We start from the raw sequence: 22238 nt of genomic DNA, 5'->3' as shown, positions 1-22238 counted from the left end.
CTCAGTCTTCACTGGCAACCTTTCTTCCCACACCTCTCGAGTGGATGGACCGCAAGACAGGGACTGGGGGAGTAAAGTCCCTCCCATCATAGGAGAAGATCAGGTTCGAGACCACCTGAGGAACCTGAACATAGAGAAGTCCATGAGACCCGACAAGATGCATCCCAGAGGCCCGAGGGAATTGGCTGATGTAGTTGCCAAGCCACTCTCCATGATATTTGAAAAGTCATGGCAGTCAGGTGAAGTCCCCAGTGACTGGAAAAAGGGAAACATTGCAGCCATCTTTAAAAAGGGTAGCAAGGAGGACCCTGGGAACTACCGACCTGTCAGCCTCACCTCTGTGCCTGGGAAGATCATGGAACAGATCCTCCTAGAAGCGATGCTAAGGCACACGGAGGACAGGGAGGTGATTTGAGACAGCCAGCATGGCTTCACCAAGGGCAAGTCCTGCCTGACCAACCTAGTGGCCTTCTATGATGGAGTGACTACATCAGTGGACAAGGGAAGAGCTACGGATGTCGTCTATCTGGACCTCTGTAAGGCCTTTGACACAGTCCCCCACAACATCCTTCTCTCTAAGTTGTAGTGTGCTAGATCGAATTTATAGCTGTTATAGCTGTTTAGCTATTAATCGGCAGGCTCCTGTGCTTGCCATGGGACTTGCTTGCCTTACTGTATATTAGAGTCTAGTGCTCGTTAGTGGCTGCTCTTTGCTTTCGCTGCTTGCTGTACTGCTGTACTGCTGATCATCTCACTCTGCTGTACCTGGGAACATTTTGATAACCACAATGGCAATGCACCTAGGCTGGCAGACAGCCAGGGCATCGCTGCTGTTTCTGTGCTGCTGTACTGGACAGGCTGGAACTCCAGTGTGAACTCGAGCTGAAGGGACTGTGACCTGTGGATGAATCCATGCGGGAGCAGGACACTCCAAAGTGTCTGTGGCCATGGATAAGCCCACGCCAGAGCAGGTACATCTCGAAGTGTCTGTGGCCATGGTTATGTCTGTGCCGCAGCAGGTATACCTCTGAAGGGATTGTGGCCCAAGGATAAGTTCACATTGAAGAAGGTACACCTCAAAGTATCTGTGGCTGTGGATAAGTCCATGCTGCAGCAGGTACACCTTGAAGCATCAGTGGCTGTGCATGAGGTCATGCTAGAGCATCTCAGAGCGTGTGGCCACGGATAAGCCCAGGACAGAGCAGGTACACCACTGGAGGGACTGCAGCCATGGGTAAGTCCATATTGGAGCAGGTTTACTTCTGAAGGGACTGTGGCTGTGGGTAAGGCTACACTGGAGCAGGTATATCTCTGAAGGCATTGTGGCCCATGGAGAAGGCCGTGCTGGAACAGGTACACCTCAAAGCAACTGTGGCTGTGGCTAAGTCTATGCCGCAGCAGGTGTACCCCTGGAGAGACTGTGGCTCATAGATAAGGCTCCACTTGGAGCAGGTACTACCCTAAGGGACTGCAGTCCGTGGATAAGTCCAAGCCGGAGCAGGGGCAAGGGAATGAGTTCATTGCAGTTTTAAACCCTATAACCTGGCCCAAAGGGACCAGGGGTGGAGATTGAAATGGAAATACCTTTAAATTGTTGTAACCCACGATTTGAATTGCATGTTATAGGAATTACTATAGCAGGAACCACCTGAACCAATGGAGGAGAATCCTCTCCACAGGGTCACAGCCTCCTTCAGGGCACATCCACCTGCTCCAGCATGGGGTCCTCCATGGGCTGCAGGTTGATATCTGCTCCACTGTGGACCTCCATGGACTGCAGGGGGACAACCCGCCTCACCATGATCTTCACCACAGGCTGCAGGGGAATCTCTGCTCTAGCACCTGGAGCACCTCCTCCCTCTCCTTCCCTGACCTTGGTGTCTGCAGAGTTATTTCTCTCACATATTCTCACTCCTCTCTCCCGGCTGCTGTTGCACAGCAGTTCCCCCCCCCCCTTAAATATGTTATCACAGAGGCTCTACCACCCTCATGATGGGCTCAGCCTTGGCCAGCAGTGGGTCTGTCTTGGAGCCAGCTGGCATTGGCTCTGTCAGACACGGTGGAAGTTTCTAGCAGCTTCTCACAGAAACCACCCCTGCAGCCCCCCCAACGTTGCCACGTAAACCCCATACAACCATAAAGTAATTCTAGAATACAGGTCTATTTCTTAAATTCAGTAGATTACAAAGTGTCTTAGGAACACAGTGTATGTGCTCTGATCTGCAAACACTGGGAATTCACCGATTAAGTCTAAAATGCTCCATTATGCACCGAAAATCTCTTTAGAAGCCAGTTTTCTAACACAGCAAAAGGAAGATGCTCTGCAGAAAAGCAAGACCTTTTATGATTGTTTAATAGTTATGGCAAATTTTTTTTTCCTGCTTTTCTGACAAAAAGCCACACCAGAAAGTTTGTTTTATATTTTTTATTGTATGCCAAAGTTCATTAAAGATGGGGTTTTGCTTGTATACAAATTACTCAAAAATTGTGTCTAGGCAGAGATTCATTAGCAATCTAACTTATTTCAAAGCATAGGCTTGTTCAACCAGGCCACAAAAATAATATCGTGTACAAGCAATAACTGAAAGAGAGCTGCAGGTTCAAGGAGTTTCCAAATATTACAAATCTTGAGATCTCATCAGGAAATAAAAATAAAATCAAGTAAAAGCAGTCACAATATAAAATAGCAGCTCCATGTAGCTTTTTCCAAGTTTTAACTTTATTCAGAAAGTGTCACTTAGTTCAGTTTGCCTCATTCTTTGAGGCTTCATCAAAGTTTTCGACAAGATCTAGAAAAAGAAAAATGTTGAAATTAAAGTTTGACCCACTTCTGCTTTGCCAATTCCCCCCCCCCCAAAGTTCTACTTCATATCAAGTGCTTACAGGAAAAAAAAAAAAAAAAAAAAAAAAAAGAAAATCAGCTTATAAAATACAGACCAAATAACATTTAAGAGCTTCATGGTTCATTCTTCTTGTTTAAACAAGTAAGTTTTAGATGGTTCATTATAAAGCACAATTCTAAGAGCATTTAACTTCACCATACCCACAACTGGGCAGTGATACTGAAAAGGTAGTTTCTTACCACTCTTATTGAATATTAAATAATTATCTTAGCCATAGCTATTACTCCTATGCAGGACAAAAATGCTAGCTCAAACCAATGGTCCATCTAAGTCTCACATGGTGTCTGAAAACAGTGCCCACAGAAATTTTATAACAGCGAGTGACTAGTCAATACTCTTACTGTCCTTGGCCCAATCTTATGCTGCACATGTTATCTCTCAGCAAAATTCACTTCCTTTTCCTCCACTGCATGCTTGTTCTTACCTGGAACTTCATCATCATCATCACCAGTAGCAAGTGGTGCTTTTCCATCCACAGCTGCAAGAGCAAGCAGTTCAAAAGCATCAGTCAAGCTCACCATAAGCATCTTGATTACAAAGCTGTTTTGCTTTGTGTTTTTTGAAAACATTATCAAAGAGTCTGAGCTAAACTGCAACGCTCTATCCAGTTCCCTTGCTGAATAAAAATCTACAACTAACCCTTTGTTACTGATAATGCTCAAACAGCCCAGCTGGAAAATGAGAAGATGCATGCTGAACCAGTTTACTAGTCACCATCTTGGTTCTAGATATATAGAGTGCCTTGCATGGTAATCATTTTCAGCTAAAAGCACAGAGACTGATTTTACCAATTTCTCTTAAAAGCAGCTTGGTTTATTGACTACTCAGTGGTTCTTGGGGCTTACATATTTTTACAACATTAGCAAGTTATAAGGAAATCTTAGGATCTTATGATCCTAGGCCTTCAAGGAAAACTAAGGTGTAATTGTGAAGCTGCAGGTAGACACACACGACTAGAGGCACTTAAAGATATTATTGTTCCCTGGCAAAGTCAGAATTTTATACTTAGGTGGTTGAGGTAACCACATGTCCTGGTCCACATCTCTGCTGACTCAGTAATTTCTTAACTATTCCCATTATATTTGCCAGAGCTAGTGGGACTTAACCATGTCCATTGTAGCAGGCCAATGAGCATCTGTGAAACTGTAGCAGTATAATGCTAAGAATAGATATCTCGGGTCCCTGGGTGCCTGTGCCACTACTTTTACTGCTATTCTTAGCTGTACTACCTAGAGAGTATGAGACAGCTTAGCCTATCACCTCTGTTTTATCCTAATTAATCCTTCTCAGTTTTCAAGAAAAGCATGAGGAAAGAGATGGGTTTATACTAGATTTCTGAAATTGCTGTACCCTGATTTCTAGAGAACCGAAATAGATGAACACAAACTTTGTTCTGAAAGGGCTTGGGACAAAGGTCACCACTAACCCTCCTTTTGTTTTTTTAACAGCAGAAAGCTGTTAAAGCTTGAGTGCATCTTAGTGACAAATACAACATTTTAAAAGCGAACCATGTTATTTCCTCCTAAATTGTCTGCATTCTCTCTCACCCCCAAGACCAGACTAAGTTTACTTTAGCACCTGCAAATGCAATCGTCACAGACACTTGACTCGGATGTCAAACTTCCAAATCTAGCAGACAATGCTGAATGGAAAGGTTTGTGCAACTATTCTGGCATCCACCCAAAGTGGAAAGAAATAGCCATTTACCAGGTCATACAAAGCAAGCACTTTAAACAAGCTTCCCTAATATCAAAACTGCGCAATTTAGCTTATCCAGAATATACTCACCTTGTTATAAGAGGAGAGATCTTAAGGGATCATTTTAAATCCTTCAAGTTTTCTTTCTTTCAAGCCCCACTACTACCACAAGGAAGCCACACAGGTGACACTAGGAAGGAGGGACCTGAGCTCCATGGGGAAAGCAGCAGTTTACCTCACCTCCTGAAGACTACTTCTAGCAGGATTTTTTTCAGTGGGAAGTTGACAGAAGGGAAGCATCATCAGTTTTAGGAATGGAAACAGAGGCTATCTTTGCTGGTAGCAAAGCACAGAAAGAAAAAACGTAACAATCAAGTTCATAACTACCAGAAGAAGTAGGAAGTAAGTAGGAAGACCCTACATGCAGGACACGAAGAATGTTCCCAATGCCAACAAGCCTGTCTTTCACTCCCAATTCTCACCCTGTAGCAGCAGCAGCACCTTTTCCAAACACCACATACTTAAGTCCCTCCTCTACTCTTCCCACACAGTTTTAGGGAGAGCAAGTGTTCAGGTTCTTTTACTAATTTAAGGATGGAATAGGAAGTTGGTGTATCTAGCTTAATGATCGTGCCAGTTGTTCTCTACACTGTTCTACACACACAGAAATTATAACATATTTCCTTACAAATACTGTATAATTCCCTCTTAGCTATCAAAAAGCCCATGCAAGAAGAAATACCTTCACCACGCCTGCGAGGGAGCAAAGCAGTAGCAAGATGTCTGTCCTCAAGTCCCTCTCCTTGTTGTTTATGTTTCCATTGAAAGTGTCAAAACAGACATACTCAAAGTATATCTTTTTTTAAAACCTAACTCTCCCAGAGTAACTCTACCTAGCTTTAATGAACTAGGTATGTCAAAATACGGTAGCCGCACCAAGAAGTAAACTACCATGAAATCAAGTCTGGCTACAACTTTCTAGTCCTAGACCAGCTGCAAGATATGCTGAGAGACAGGTGCCTCTGCTTTATTCTGTTATAGTCATTGTTGGATTTGAGCTATAAATAAGATCCAAGAGTTCCATTTCTTTATAAGCATTTTATAATATGCTTGCAGACAGTAAGAGTGCACTGAATTTCACTGCAGCTATACAAATAAGCCACGTCAGCTGCCAGCATGAAATGCATTCAAGTTTCAACTTACGTTGCTTGGGTAGGGCTTCTGCCAATCTCCTCAGGCTGGTCAAACTGTCAGCTCCGAGCTGATTTAAGATGCTAGGAAGCATTTCTGTCAGCTGCTTTGTCTCAGCATGGCCCGTGATAGTGAAAGTGTTAGCAGCCAGAGATGCCTGAACTTTAGGGTTATTGAAGTGAATGACTGTTCCTTGGTTGGTAAACATATTTACCTGCAAGAAAAAAAATCCAGTATTTCAAGCAGTTTAGCATGATTTTTCAATTTAACAGGAAACTAGCTGAAGATCCTGAAGCTCAATAAAGACCTATTGATAATTTACAGACAAGTTTAAGATGTTACTTACCAGGAAATTGTTTGATACATTTTATATTTCTATATAGAAAAGCATTTTTCCCTTTGAAGTAATTACCTCTTCAATTCCAGAAATATTGTTGACGCCCAGTTTCTTCAAAGAAAACTGAAGTTTCTTGTCATCTGCTGTAGCTGTTCTGTGGACAACCTTCTTCTTTCTACGGGCAGTACCCTTTGCAAAAAAAGTTATAAATTAATATTTAAATAGTTCTTCACAAACTCTAATCCTCACGGCCGTATAACTACTCTGCAGCCATCTACAAATCAACTTTGTATACAAAGTTCTATTTCTGTGTTACAGCACACACAACCCCACCCCTCCAACTGCACTGCAGCAGTCTTTCCCTTGCTATAAAGCAAGCTTCGCACGTTTGTGAGAAGTGTGAGATTTTAGGAAGCAGTGCACCAGAGAACCTTTATTCCACAATTCTCATGGGGATTCTGCAGCATCCTACTTAGAAAAGAAAAATTGCAAGTTTATCCTTGTCTGTAACCATAGGCATAAAACTGAAGACTGAGCAGAGTTTTCAGTAATTTCTGAAGCCCATTAATTTTTCCTTAGAGCATCTTTCTTAAGTTGTAGCCAAATTTTGATAATTAAGAGTCAGAGACCATAAAGTTATTAACATATCATTAACAAATGAATGAGAAAACCCAAAACACTCATTTTTTTTTATTCCAAATAGACATCTCCATCTGATGGACTTACACATACAAATTTGAAGAACACTTATTTTCCCAAAATATTTTATAAATATATTTTTAAAAAATACTTCTATATAGTATTCCAGACCACCCCTGTTTAGAAAGCAAAAAAAGCAAAGGTTAAGTTTCCCTACAGACACAGAGCTCTAGATTTCTCCAGGGAAATAATTGTCCCATATTAGAAGCTATCTATAACTACAAAAAAGAAGAAAGTGTCATTTTATATTTCCTTGCACAGTCATAAGGCTTCAGTAAAATTTGACATAAAAATGTCTAGGAACAGGTGAAACTAAGCTCCTTTTTGACACACTATAACTACTAATCTAAGTTCTCCTACTCCAGTTGCCCATCTGCTACATGCTAGCAATAAGAAAATGTGTTGCTGCCCAGCTGTATAAATGGCTGCAATACCTTTTGAGTCAACTGGTAGAAGTTAGAAAACTGGCTGGACACTAACACCTCTAACATAATCCAGTTACAAACAACAAGAAATGTTAATAGACAAATTCACATGAAACTAACACTTGGAAGACTACAGCTCAAAAGTCTGTTTGTCTAGAAAGCTTGATGTTCATTCCCTGCTACTGTCAGGTTAGCACACACAGCTATTTGAAAACTACTAATATTACAGAAATGGCTTAAATTAAGTACCTTAACTACCCAGGAACTGAGCCACATAAGGGTTATGTTAAGTCTCTCTGGACAAAAGACCTCTCAATAAATTTCAAAAAAGGATGTCTTGAATCAAAGGCTATATAGGAACATATATCCCCTTTTTACCCATATTAAGTATGGATATCAAACCAGGCAATATGAATTTAATTTAAATTAACAGCTGCTGCTTTCTTCTCCACAGATTTAAACTTCTAAAGATTACAGGGTTTTAGTAAGCAAATTCCATCCTGATCATGCTGAGACATGCTGTTCACACCCCTCTACCTTTATATTAAAGGGGAGTGGGTACAGCAGGCCACAAATGGAATGCTATAGACTCATCTGCCAGTCTTCTAAAAAGGTTTGGAAGAAAATACATGACATTTGGCTGCACCAACATCCTACACAAAAATATCAAATTTCACATAATGAAGTACTACGATAGACCTCCACCTAAATATAATATTTAGCTTGTTTTTAAGATCTGCAGCCTTACAGTGCCATGAAAATCTTCCAGCAGAGGCAATGTGCAACCTTTTCTCACAAGGAAGAAAAAAAAAAAAAAACAACCAAAAAACCACAGTACAGTGACAAATGTTAAAAACCTCTATAGTCAATACTCTCACGCTGGTAACATGCACATAATCATCAATATAATACAGCAGTTCTCTGCTTAACTAGTAACCCATACAAAGAATACACAAAATCACCAAGCCAATTACTGGATTAACCCTGATTTAAGGCTGCCTAAATCTCCAGCTAAAGGCAAAAACTTCAGTACAAGAATGAAAGCTACTGGAAACTCTGTCAGCAAGAGTTCTGTTGAATAGCTTGTATTCTAAAATATTGTGTGTACATTTCCTCAGGTATAAAAAAAGTTACTAACAAATTCTTGCCTTAAAACTGAAACTGTAATTAAAATGTTTACTAGCATACAACTATATTCAACATACTTTATTTTCAGATTATAAGTAATCACACAGCTATGTATATTCAGATGTCATAATAAAATAAAAAGCTCTTCCAAGCATGCTATTCTATAATGACAAGTACAGAAACTCCAGCTTTGTCTTAAAAAGCAAGAAAACAGCCATGGGCATCTTAAAGATTTGTGATGAGAGTTTGGAACACAGCCCTCTCTAATCTGTTATGAAAACTATACCCAAGATCACTTGCTGTAACTTGTCTACTTACTTCAAGTCTTAAGTGCCTTCTAATATAGCCTATACAAGAATATAGGCTACAAGTCAGCTATAATATAACAAACCCAAACAGAAAAGGCTGGAGGTTCAGCTCCTACATTCTGCTTCTACTGAACTGACTAGAGATCCCTGCAGCAGTGCAGCTTGCCCCGAGGACGGTCTAGCCAAGCTGAGAGTCCTTAGGGCTGCTCCCCACCCGAGTTTTCAGGATCCCGTGTCCTAGGCCCAGTGTATAGGCAGAGACACACAATCGCGAGGGCAGGGAGGGAAGACAACTCCTACCTTGCCACCGATGCGCACTTGAGCCTGGAGCTTAGCGAGCTTTTCTTGGTTCATGATCGTTTCTTTCATCTGCGGAAGCAACAAGAGCGCCCATGGAAAGCGGGTCAGGAAGCACCCGGCGGCGCAGGCCACAGCAACCCGGGCCCGGCAGTAGGGTAGGTGGGCACAAGGGGCTCCGCAGCTACCCCCTCACCACACTCACACCCCCGGCGGGAGGACGCCCCAGCCCTGCCGGGGGGGGGGTCTGCTCGCACGCAGCGCCACCGAAGCTCGGCTCAGCTCCCCTCAGGCCCAGCCCGTAACCGCCTCGCCTTCCCTTCCCCCAACCACCACCGCCCACCAACCCGCAGCCCTCAGCCACACAACAAATTCCCCCCAGTCGCCCCCCACCGTCTCCCTTGTACCTTCTCGGGACGGAAGCAGCGATGCCGGAGCGAGGGAGAAAAGACGAGGGCTACGGGACCGGGGCAGGGCAGAGCAGAGCAGAGCAGAGCACAGCACAGCACAGCACAGCACAGCACGCGGAGTGGAGCGAGATGGCGGCCGGAAGGAAGGCACACCGCGCTGCCACCGCCTGGGCCAGGAGGGGGCGCCCCCCGCGGCGGCGGGACCTAGAGGGGCGGAGCCTCCTCCGAGTGGAGCCGCTGCAGGAAGAGGAAGAGGAGGGGGAGAGAGTTGGGGGTGTGAGGCGAGGAGTGGGTTGCCCTACTCGTAGGGGGTGCTGGATTTCCGTAAGTACGCTGTGGTCCACAAAACCGATTTATTTGTGCGGCTGAGCTGGGGTGCAAGGTAAAGCCCACACCCCCCCCCCCCGTAGGGTGGGCTCGGTCCTACTTCGCGATCTGGTTCGGTGCGCGGCCCGTCTCCGCTCCCTCCCTGCTTCCCCCACCTTCCGTTTCCTTCCGTCGCGTGCAGCCTCACCTGGCAGTGTTTTTTGCCACGAACGGATCCGTCCCCGTTCTGGCATTTTTATTATTTTTTTTCCTAGAAAACATTTAAACGTTGTATTTTCTTTCTTGTTTATGTAACTTAAACCTCGTCCCCATATCCGTGATTTTCCTTCTTTCGGCTCTGCCCCCCCCCCGTGTGTGTTTCCTTTCTCCCTGTGATCTATCTCGGGCAATACTGTACGGCACGGGCTCCGCAACGTGGCTTTTCAGGTGAAACTCTACAAGGCCATCGTTGTCAAAGCCAAACCGCTGAGGCCTTTTTTTTTTTTTTTTTTTTCCCTCAAGGCCATGTTTAACTATAGCCCATATGGCAATTCATGTTTCCTTTTGCTCTTCTTCCACCTCGGTTTTGGTTTTGGGGTTTTTTTGCTTTGACTTTGCATCTTCTTTTATGTTATCAGGCACCCACATGGAACTGCTTTCTGCTTACTGTTGAACACACTCTGTTTGTGCTCTCTTTGTTTCTCTCAGAGCTTTTCTCCTGTAGTGATATTTTGCATCACTGAAGTATTTTGTTTTGCCCACTCTGAGGAGTCTGGTGGGACTAATCTCATGGTTATTGGGAACTTGTGTGTCTGGCTCCAATGATCACTTTTGCCATGCAGAAAGCTAAGCAGTCTTTGCAGGGTTTGGACCTGTGTTGCATAACAGGGTACAGAAGCAGATTTATGGGGGAGACAGCCTGGTGCTCCCATCAGTGCTGCACGTGCTCACTGAGCGACATGAGAGAGGAGGAGCCATGTTGCTCCACGGTCCTGCCCCCATCATCGCTGCAACTGAACGGAATGGGCCTCCTGGCATCAGTAGAAATATTACTGACCTTGCCATCTCATCCTGTATTTTAATGCCTTTTAAATTGGTTCTTCTCTGGAATATCCTCAATAAACTATTCCCTTTGTTCTTGTTTCTGTAAGACTATGTTAATACTTGATTTATCCTTCTGTATTCATTAATGTTAAGGCTCCCATGTTGGTAATTTCCAGAGCCAAGGCTGTGCTTTTTGTGTGTGTGTAAATTTGATTTGCTCTCATGATATCTCTTCACTACACCAGAGCTGAGTGTTAATTTGTACAGAAGATTTTTTTTGTTGTTAAAATTGAGACTTTTGTAATTAGTGAGAATGAATGATAAATCCGAAATTACTCCATCTGGTGGTGATAAAAGGTCTCAGGGAGGTGATGGTTCAAAAGGTGCTGCTGAAGAGCAGCCTGTACCTCCCAGCAGACAAACATCACAGACGAAAATTAGAGGATGATCAGTTATAAAGGATGGGGGGGCTGCAGAAATTTGGTCCAGCATATCTGTAAAACTGGAAGAGTGAATCAGTTTGCTCAGAGAAGAACGAGAAAAAGCCTGTATTACTGTATCTGAACAAGCAAACCCAGTATCTAATTCAGAAGGAAAGGAACAAACCAGATTTGGGGGGAGGGGGAATCTGTGGAGGGATTTGGGGAGGACAGAGTTCATTCTGAACTAAAAAGAAAGCTTATAAATTTATTGCAAGATGAAATTGGCAATGTACCTGTAGCAAGAGGGAATAGAGCCAAGATGAAAAAAAAACCTGAGTCACTGCGGGCTATTGAAAGTAAAAGCAATCAATACTTCAGCTTCAGATTTATCACAGTCTGACATCAATATAAAAGAAAGATTTCAGAATTACAAGGCCAACTGATGATTACAAACATGCAAAATCATAGAATCATTAAGGTTGGAAAAGACCTCTAAGATCATCAAGTCGAACTGTCAACCCAACACCACCATGCCCACTAAACCATGTCCCTAAGCGCCTCGTCTACACGTCTTTTAAATACCTCCAGGGATGGGGACTCCACCACTTCCCTGGGCAGCCTGTTCCAATGTTTAACCACTCTTTCAGTAAAGAAATTTTTCCTCACGTCCAATCTAAACCTCCCCTGGCGCAACTTGAGGCCATTTCCTCTCGTCCTATCACTAGTTACTTGGGAGAAGAGACCGACACCCACCTCACTAAAACCTCCTTTCAGGTAGTTGTAGAGTGCGATAAGGTCTCCCCTGAGTCTCCTCTTCTCCAGACTAAACAACCCCAGTTCCCTCAGCTGCTCCTCATAAGACTTCTTCTCCAGACCCTTCACCAGCCTCGTTGCCCTTCTCTGGACACGCTCCAGCACCTCGACGTCCTTCTTGTAGTGAGGGGCCCAAAACTGAACACAGTATTTGAGGTGGGGCCTCACCAGTGCCGAGTACAGGGGCACGATCACTTCCCTACTCCTGCTGGCCACACTATTTCTGATACAGGCCAGGATGCCATTGGCCTTCTTGGCCACCTGGGCACACTCCCGGCTCATGTTCAGCTGGCTGTCAACCAGCACCCCCAGGTCCTTTTCTGCCAGGCAGCTTTCCAGCCACTCTTCCCCAAGCCTGTAGCGCTGCATGGGGTTGTTGTGACCTGAGTGCAGGACCCGGCACTTGGCCTTGTTGAATCTCATACAGTTGGCCTCGGCCCATCGATCCAGCCTGTCCAGGTCCCTCTGCAGAGCCTTCCTACCCTCGAGCAGATCAACACTCCTGCCCAACTTGGTGTCACCTGCAAACTTACTGAGGGTGCACTCGATCCCCTCGCCCAGATCATTGATAAAGATATTGAACAAGACCGGCCCCAAAACTGAGCCCTGGGGAACACCACTCGTGACCGGCCGCCAACTGGATTGAACTCCATTCACCACAACTCTCTGGGCCCGGCCGTCCAGCCGGTTTTTGACCCAGCGCAGAGTACACCTGTCTAAGCCGTGAGCCGCCAGCTTCTCTAGGAGAATGCTGTGGGAGACGGTGTCAAAGGCCTTATTGAAGTCCAGGTGGACCACATCCACAGCCTTTCCCTCATCCACTAGGCGGGTCACCTGGTCATAGAAGGAGATTAGGTTGGTCAGGCAGGACCTGCCTTTCATGAATCCGTGCTGGCTAGGCCTGATCCCCTGGTTGTCCCGCTCATGCCTTGTGAGCGCCCTCAAGATGAACCGCTCCATAATCTTCCCCGGCACCGAGGTCAGGCTGACAGGCCTGGAGTTCCCCGGATCCTCCTTCCGGCCCTTCTTGTAGATGGGCGTCACATCGGGAAGCCTCCAGTCATCCGGGACCTCCCCCGTGAACCAGGACTGCTGATAAATGATGGAGAGTGGCTTGGCGAGCACCTCCGCCAGCTCCCTCAGCACTCTCGGGTGGATCCCATCCGGCCCCATAGACTTGTGAGCATCCAGGTGGCGTAGCAGGTCGTTGACTGCTTCCTCTTGGATTGTGGGGGGTTCATCCTGCTCGCCGTCCCTGTCCTCCAGCTCAGGGGGCCGAGTACCCTGAGGATAACTGGTCTGCCTGTTAAAGACTGAGGCAAAGAAGGCATTGAGTACCTCAGCCTTTTCCTCATCCTCGGTGACAATGTTCCCCCCCGCATCCAATAAAGGATGGAGATTCTCCTTGGCTCTCTTCTTGTCATTAATATATTTGTAAAAACAGTTTTTGTTGTCTCTAACGACAGCGGCCAGATTGCGTTCTAGCTGGGCTTTTGCCTTTCTCATTTCCTCTCTGCATAACCTAACGAAATCCCTGTACTCTTCTTGAGTTGCCTGCCCCTTCTTCCACAAGCGGTAAACTCTCCTTTTTTTCCTGAGTCCCAGCAAGAGCTCCCCGTTAAATATAATATAAAATGTTTTAATAGGCTGAAATACTGAAGTGAAAATGAATCACAGAAAGATTATTCCAAGATAGAAGTTGTAGAAAGTACAGCCCCAGCTGTCAGCCTAGGATTAACTGGGCTGGAGGTACGATCTCATATTCCCTCATGTGAGATTTTGAAGACAAATTATGCTGAAAACCACATCACTGAGTTGTATCAGGAATCAACTGAAGCAGTTCAAGAACTACAGTTTAAGGGACTCTAAGATTTGGTTACATTTCCTGGAACAAACAGCAGACCTTCAAAAAACAAACTTTGCATCAGAGAAAAAGTATTAGAATGCTACAATACTATTGGCTTGTTTTCTCTAGTCCTTTTTGTGTAATTGCATCATGGGAAACATAAACCTAAAACTGGATTTACTTGTAGCTGAAGAACTTCTGTTGAGAAATTAAACAGATCCAAAGCCTGTAGTACTGAAACAGAGTGTGAGCTCAGCGAGCATCCTTTCAGTTCTGAAAAAGGGTGAAACTTAGGATCTCAAAATCATCAAAGAATATACATTGCTAAAGCGAAGTTCATTAGCTGCACAGAAGCAGCATAGGAATGGAAAAAGACCATTAAAATGGTTACTCATTAAAATTGTCTCCTAAATTATGTGAAAGCTTAAAGGCAGAAGAATGACAAAAGTTGTTGTCAAAGTACCAGTGGAAAAGCTCTCCTGAAAGACATGGCCAGTGCTGTGTAAGTAATAACAGGGTGCATTGAGAAGAGGTGTTAAGTTAGTATCATATTCAGGAAACAAATCACAGGTCATAAACATAAGTGATCAGGCTAAAGTGAAGTAATATTTGTCCTGATTGCCAGTGACCACAAAGAGCACATATTCAGTGTATTTTCAGGCAGTGAAGGAAATCTGTCTGATATTCAGAGTCTCTTTAGGAAACGTTTGTTCAAAAGAATGCTGTATTCAACAGTCAAGAAAGCAGAAGTATATGGCACATCAACAGGGTGCCACAGGGAATAATAATGTTATCATTCCTAATGTAGATGCTCCAGGACATTAGGGGGGAAAGCTAAGTTATTTGGAAATATATGCATATATGTTAGTAATATAATGAAGGAAAATAGCAGCATTACAGGGTACAGGAGAAAGGTGTTGTGAGAGATATGAATGGAAAAGAAACCATCTCTGAAAGTCTAGACATAAGACTCACTAAAGAATTCTTAACTTTTGAAGAGATACTAAATATATAAACATTGAATGGGAGCCCAGGAAGATCGAACTTAAGTACAGTGCTGTTTTCATTTCATATATTACAGTGTTGTACCATGTACTGGTCAGTTCTATGGAGTAATAGACTTCACTATCTAGGAAGAGATAGAGCTTCTTAGCAAACAAAGTGTCCTTTTCTCACCATGCCTCTAACTCTTAAACTCAGCAACCCAAAATACCTGGGCTTCAAGCCACATCACAAGCCTTTCATGAGCTATGGGATGTCTCTATAACACACCACAGAGGCCAACTAGAGAGTAGTTAGAGAAATGCTGCATGAAGAATCCCCTGCCTTCGTTACCAAATACTTCAGAACTGATGTTAATCAGACTGGTAAAGGCTTGCCTAGAAAAGCTTTCATGTTAGTCTCTTGTGGTAGAGAGCAACAATGAAGATCTTCCTAGAGAATAGATAAAAGTCAGAAGTCTCTGTATTCCTCACTAGCTGTATGTGAAAAAGATGGTACCTTATATTTATGCACAGATGACAGAGGATCAAGCAAACAGATTATTCCTGTAGACATCTGTTGTGGTTTAACCCGTCAGGCAACTAAATACCACACAGCCGTTTGCTCACTCCCCCCACCCCTCAGTGGGATGGGGGAGAGAATCAGGAAAAAAAAAAAGTAAAATTCATGGGTTGAGATCAAGACAGTTTAATAGGACAGTGTCCTGGTTTCGGCAGGGATAGAGTTAATTTCCTTTCTAGTAGCTGGTACAGTGTTTTGGATTTACGATGAGAACAAAGTTGATAACGCACCGATGTTTTAGTTGTTGCTAGGTAATGCTTACACTAGCCAAGGACTTTTCAGCTTCCCATGCTCTACCGACTGAGAAGGCTGGAGGTGCACAAGAAGCTGGGAGGGGGCACAGCCAAACTGGCCAAAGGGACATTCCATACCATGGGACGTCATGCTCAGTACATAAACTGGGGAAAGCTGGCCGGGGGGGCCGCTGCTCGGGGACTGGCTGGGCATCGGTCGGCGGGTGGTGAGCAATTGTACTGTGCATCACTTGCTTTGTGTATTATTATTATTATTATCATATTATTATTATTATTATCATTTTATTTCAATTATTAAACTGTTTTTATCTCAACCCACGAGTTTTTTCTAACATGTGCTCTTCCAATTCTCTCCCCCATCCCACCAGGGGAGGGGGGAGTGAGCGAGCGGCTGCGTGGTACTTCATTGCCGACTGAAATTAAACCACGACAGTCCTTTTTGGCGCCCAACATGGGGCACGAAGGGTTTGAGATAATAACAGGTTAACCGGAGTGTATTAAAGAACTTATATCTGTTAGTGGTTGTGGGTCACAATGTTGGTTTCTCTGTTCTCAATATTGATTTGTATAATCTGCATCGCGCTCTTTTTCCTGCTGTACATGTTAAAGATTGGTGTTGGGTTTTGCAGTTTGCTGTGGTCTGCAGTGAATAGTGATGTCTCGCTTGTGAGGTTTGTTTTTAGAACATTGACCTTGACGTTAGTGTGGTATGTAAACTTCGCAATGAAGCCGTTACTGTACCACGGAGACCATTTTGTGGAGACAACTAGCAATTGCAGTAACTTTTCTGAGAGTTTTTTTACGGAGGAAATACAGAATGGCAGTGTCACTACCTTCTTCTATGATGTTTCCTCCTTCATTACAGTAATTTTTCAGTATTTTGAACATCCTTGGGCAGTTAAGATACTTCTATTGGTACTTCTTTGGAATATTGTTTCGGTTTTGTCTAAAGTTGGTAAGCAATTTAAGAATATCATCCAGAGATCTGCCCCAAGGGTGAATAATTATGAGTGGCAGGGTGTGTGGGACAAGATGGGCAAGTACCTAGGCCAATGGGCACCCCCAGTGTTTTGGAACTTCACCCCTGAGCAAGTGCGGAATCCTGAAAAGTTAGGAGAATATTTGGAAAAAGTATGCTGTCACCCTGGCAACTCCAGAGAGATGCAGCTCATTGCAACGTGCTGGGGCCTGGCCCATGCCTACCGAGCCCTGTTCAACACCATTCAGTGCCCTCAAAGGGAAGGGAAGGTCTCTGGCTCTGACAGTAAAACGACACGCACTGCGGCCACTCAGACCCGGGCAACGCGCGCTGCGGCCACTCCGACCCCAGCGACAGGCCGTGCAGCCACTCAGACCCCGGCAACAGGCCCTGCAGCCACTCTAACCCCAGCAACATGCACTGCAGCTACTCAGACGCCGGCAACAGGCCCTGCGGCCACTCAGACTCCGGTGACATGCACTTGCACCGCGGCCACTCCAACCCCAGCAACACGCCCTGTGGCTGAACCAAAGAACCAGCCTGTGCCGGTATCAGTCGCCCCTGTACACAAGAAGAAATTTTGGAAGCAGAAGTCGGCTCGTTTAGTAAGGGAGGAAGAAGCTTCTTCTGAAAGGGAACCGGAGGAAGAACTGTACGACTACCCTGGAGAAGGGCCATCACGAGAACGGGAGGAGCAGAGCCGGCCGCTGACCGGGGAGGAGGAAGAGGAAGAACTCATAAACGAGGCAGTGACCACCCGATCTCTATCCCTGAGTGAGCTGCGAGATATACAAAAAGATTTCAGCCGTCGTCCAGGTGAGCATATTGTCACCTGGCTGCTCCGATGCTGGGATAATGGGGCCAGTAGCCTGGAATTAGAGGGTAGGGAAGCCAAGCAGCTGGGATCCCTTTCTAGGGAAGGGGGCATTGATAAAGCAATTGGAAAAGGGACACGTATCCTCAGCCTTTGGAGGCGACTCTTGTCAAGCGTGAAGGAAAGGTATCCCTTTAAGGAAGATGTCATATGTCGCCCAAGCAAGTGGGCCACCATGGAGAAGGGTATCCAGTTTCTGAGAGAATTAGCTGTTCTGGAGGTGATTTATGATGACCTAAGCAATGAACAGCTATGCAAAGATCCAGACGAAGTCAAGTGCACACGACCCATGTGGCGGAAGTTTATAAGGAGCGCACCATCGTCATACGCCAATTCATTGGCAGTGATAACCTGGAAAGATGGAGAGGAACAAACAGTGGATGAATTGGCTGGTCAACTCCGGCAATACGAGGAAAGTCTTTCTTCCTCCCTCGTCTCGGCTGTGGAGAAATTGTCCGAAAAACTGTCCCGGGAGATCCAGCAACTCAGAGAGGATAGGTCCTACTCCTCACCTGTACGGACCAGTATCTCGGCTATTAGGAGTCAGCGTTCTTTTGCTCAAGAGAGAGAATATAAAGGGTACACACCACGGGGCACCCTATGGTTTTATCTGCGTGACCACGGAGAGGACATGAGGAAGTGGGATGGGAAACCTACTGCAGCCCTAGGGGCACGGGTACGCGAATTGCAAGGGAAAACAATCACAGAAAGAGGTTCTTCCAGGAAAATTGCTGCTCCAGTTTCCAGCGGGCAGTTCCCCAGAGAGAGTAGAAGGGCTGATCTTACTCTTGATCTTAATGAAGAAACTTCTGACTCGTACGTACAAGAAATGAGAAACGAGTACTGTGATGAGGACTAGAGGGGCCCTGCCTCCAGCCAGGGGGAGGAAAGGGACAACCGGGTTTACTGGACTGTGTGGATTCGGCGGCCTGGCACGTCAGACCCACAGAAGTATAAGGCTCTGGTAGACACCGGTGCACAGTGTACCCTAATGCCATCAAGCTATATAGGGGCAGAACCCATCTGTATTTCTGGGGTGACGGGGGGATCCCAACAGCTAACTGTATTGGAAGCCGAAGTGAGTCTAACTGGGAATGGGTGGCAGAAGCACCCCATTGTGACTGGCCCAGATGCTCCGTGCATCCTTGGCATAGACTACCTCAGGAGAGGGTATTTCAAGGACCCAAAAGGGTACCGGTGGGCTTTTGGTATAGCTGCCTTGAAGATGGAGGAAATTAAACAGCTGTCCACCTTGCCTGGCCTCTCTAAGGACCCTTCTGTTATGGGGTTGCTGAAGGTCAAAGACAAACAGGTGCCCATCGCCACCACCACGGTGCACTGGCGGCAATATCGCACCAACCGAGACTCCCTGATTCCCATCCATAAGCTGATTCGTCGACTGGAGAGCCAAGGAGTGATCAGCAAGACTCATTCACCCTTTAACAGTCCCGTATGGCTAGTGCGGAAGTCTGATGGAGAGTGGAGACTAACAGTAGACTATTGTGGCCTGAATGAAGTCACGCCACCGCTGAGTGCTGCCGTGCCAGACATGCTAGAACTTCAATACGAATTGGAATCAAAGGCAGCCAAGTGGTATGCCACAGTTGATATTGCTAATGCGTTTTTCTCAATCCCTTTGGCAGCAGAGTGCAGGCCACAGTTTGCTTTCACTTGGAGGGGCGTCCAGTACACCTGGAACCGACTGCCCCAGGGGTGGAAACACAGCCCTACCATTTGCCATGGACTAATCCAGACTGCACTAGAACAGGGTGGAGCTCCAGAACACCTGCAATACATTGATGACATCATCGTGTGGGGCAACACAGCAGGAGAAGTTTTTGAAAAAGGGAAGGAAATAGTCCAAATCCTGCTGAAGGCCGGTTTTGCCATAAAACAAAGTAAGGTCAAGGGACCTGCACAGGAGATCCAATTTTTAGGAAAAAAATGGCAAGATGGACGGCGTCAAATCCCAATGGATGTGATCAACAAAATAACAGCCATGTCTCCACCAACTAGCAAAAAGGAAACACAAGCTTTCTTAGGCGTCATGGGTTTTTGGAGAATGCACATTCCAAATTACAGTCTGATTGTAAACCCTCTCTATCAAGTGAACCGGAAGAAGAACGATTTCAAATGGGGCCCTGAGCAACGACAAGCTTTTGAACAAATTAAAGAGGAGATAGTTCATGCAGTAGCCCTGGGGCCAGTCCGGGCAGGGCAAGATGTAAAAAATGTGCTCTACACCGCAGCCGGGGAGAACGGCCCTACCTGGAGCCTCTGGCAGAAAGCACCAGGGGAGACTCGAGGTCGACCCCTAGGGTTTTGGAGTCGGGGTGTCCTGGTTTCGGCAGGGATAGAGTTAATTTCCTTCCTAGTAGCTGGTACAGTGTTTTGGATTTAGGATGAGAACAAAGTTGATAACACACCGGTGTTTTAGTTGTTGCTAGGTAATGCTTACACTAGCCAAGGACTTTTCAGCTTCCCATGCTCTACTGACTGAGGAGGCTGGAGGTGCACAAGAAGCTGGGAGGGGGCACAGCCAAACTGGCCAAAGGGACATTCCATACCATGGGACGTCATGCTCAGTACATAAACTGGGAAAAGCTGGCCGGGGGGGCCGCTGCTCGGGGACTGGCTGGGCATCGGTCGGCGGGTGGTGAGCAATTGTACTGTGCATCACTTGTTTTGTGTATTATTATTATTATTATCATATTATTATTATCATTTTATTTCAATTATTAAACTGTTTTTATCTCAACGAACGAGTCTTTCTCACTTGTGCTCTTCCAATTCTCTCCCCCATCCCACCGGGTGGGGGGGAGTGAGCGAGCGGCTGCGTGGTGCTTAATTGCTGACTGAGATTAAACCACGACACGGGGATACAGAGGATCGGAGGCCCGCTATACTCCAACTGAAAAAGAGATATTAGCAGCATATGAAGGGGTTCGAGCTGCTTCAGAAGTGATCGGCACTGAAGCACAGCTCCTCCTGGCACCCCGACTGCCGGTGCTGGGCTGGATGTTCAGAGGGAGGGTCCCCTGTACACATCATGCAACTGATGCTACATGGAGTAAGTGGGTCGCACTGATCACACAACGGGCTCGAATAGGAAACCCCAGTCGCCCAGGAATCCTGGAAGTGATCATGGATTGGCCAGAGGGCAAAGATTTTGGAATACGGGCAGGGGAAGAGGTGACGCGTGCTGAGGAGGCCCCAATGTATAATGAACTACCAGAAAATGAGAAGCAATATGCCCTGTTCACTGATGGGTCCTGTCGTCTTGTGGGAAAGCATCGGAGGTGGAAAGCTGCTGTATGGAGTCCTATGCGACAAGTTGTAGAAACTGCTGAAGGAGAAGGTGAATCGAGCCAATTTGCAGAAGTAAAGGCCATCCAGCTGGCTTTAGACATTGCTGACCGAGAAAAGTGGCCAGTGCTCTATCTCTATACTGACTCATGGATGGTGGCAAATGCCCTGTGGGGGTGGTTGCAGCAATGGAAGCAGAGCAACTGGCAGTGCAGAGGCAAACCCATCTGGGCTGCCGCATTGTGGCAAGATATTGCTGCCCGGGTGGAGAACCTGGTTGTAAAAGTCCGTCACGTAGATGCTCACGTACCCAAGAGTCGGGCCACTGAAGAGCATCAAAACAACCAGCAGGTGGATCAGGCTGCTAAGATTGAAGTGGCTCAGGGGGATCTGGACTGGCAACATAAAGGTGAGTTATTTATAGCTCGGTGGGCCCATGACACCTCAGGTCACCAAGGAAGAGATGCAACATATAGATGGGCTCGTGATCGAGGGGTGGACTTGACCATGGACACTATTGCGCAGGTTTTCCATGAATGCGAAACATGCGCTGCAATCAAGCAAGCCAAGCGGTTAAAGCCTCTCTGGTATGGAGGACGGTGGCTGAAATATAAATATGGGGAGGCCTGGCAGATCGATTATATCACACTCCCACAAACCCGCCAAGGCAAGCGCCATGTGCTTACAATGGTGGAGGCAACCACGGGATGGCTGGAAACATATCCCGTGCCCCATGCCACTGCCCGGAACACTATCCTGGGCCTTAAGAAGCAAGTCCTATGGCGACATGGCACCCCAGAAAGAATTGAGTCAGACAACGGGACTCATTTCTGAAACAACCTCATAGACACCTGGGCCAAAGAGCACGGCATTGAGTGGGTGTATCACATCCCCTGTCATGCACCAGCCTCTGGGAAAATTGAACGATACAATGGACTGTTAAAGACTACGCTGAGAGCAATGGGTGGCGGGACGTTCAAACATTGGGATATGCATTTAGCAAAGGCCACCTGGTTAGTCAACACTCGGGGATCTGCCAATCGAGCAGGCCCTGCCCAGTCAGAACTTTTACGTACTGTAGATGGGAATAAAGTTCCCGTAGTGCACATAAAAAATATGCTGGGGAAGACAGTCTGGGTTATTCCTGCCTCGGGCAGAGGCAGACCCATCCATGGGATTGCTTTTGCTCAAGGACCTGGGTGCACTTGGTGGGTGATGTGGGAGGATGGGGAAGTCCGATGTGTACCTCAAGGGGATTTGATTTTGGGTGAGAATAGCCAATGATCTGAATTATGTGATGTTAAGTACTAATTATAGTTATAATAGTTATACTAATAATACACAGATATACTAATCATACTAATAATATTATATGCCATACTAATGTTATTACAATAAGAATCACCCAGACTAATGAAGAATAACTTCAGTGAAG

General features: G+C 45.7%; 2 protein-coding genes across 3 annotated transcripts in view; one reads left to right on the top strand and one right to left on the bottom strand.

Moving 5' to 3' along the window:
* Window positions 1–2410: 2410 nt before the first annotated feature.
* LOC143172077 (transcription factor BTF3-like) lies at window positions 2411–9541 on the bottom strand. 2 transcript variants are annotated; one of them, XM_076361320.1, is made up of 6 exons: window positions 9394–9464; window positions 8990–9058; window positions 6205–6318; window positions 5805–6006; window positions 3328–3381; window positions 2411–2789 (listed from the first exon to the last, which is right to left on the bottom strand). In XM_076361320.1, the coding sequence occupies exons 2-6, from the start codon at window positions 9056–9058 to the stop codon at window positions 2743–2745; spliced, it is 486 nt and encodes a 161-aa protein (XP_076217435.1). In that variant the 5' UTR covers window positions 9394–9464; the 3' UTR covers window positions 2411–2742. The 2 variants fall into 2 exon arrangements, with proteins under 2 accessions (XP_076217435.1, XP_076217436.1); XM_076361321.1 differs by lacking the exon at window positions 2411–2789 and having other exon boundaries at window positions 3275–3381; window positions 9394–9541.
* The window catches only part of LOC143172266 (ankyrin repeat family A protein 2-like), a 30194-nt gene continuing 17481 nt past the window's right edge, over window positions 9526–22238 (top strand). The window contains exon 1 of the mRNA XM_076361488.1: window positions 9526–9670. Coding sequence (XP_076217603.1) covers window positions 9526–9670 — 145 coding nt within the window. The remainder of the gene's footprint in view (window positions 9671–22238) is intronic.

This window comes from Aptenodytes patagonicus, chromosome W (genome assembly GCF_965638725.1).
Source record: "Aptenodytes patagonicus chromosome W, bAptPat1.pri.cur, whole genome shotgun sequence".
In the NCBI taxonomy this organism is placed as follows: Eukaryota; Metazoa; Chordata; class Aves; order Sphenisciformes; family Spheniscidae; genus Aptenodytes; species Aptenodytes patagonicus.
The sequence above is the reverse complement of the archived record's forward strand: the minus strand, read 5'-3'. Positions and strand labels throughout refer to the sequence as shown.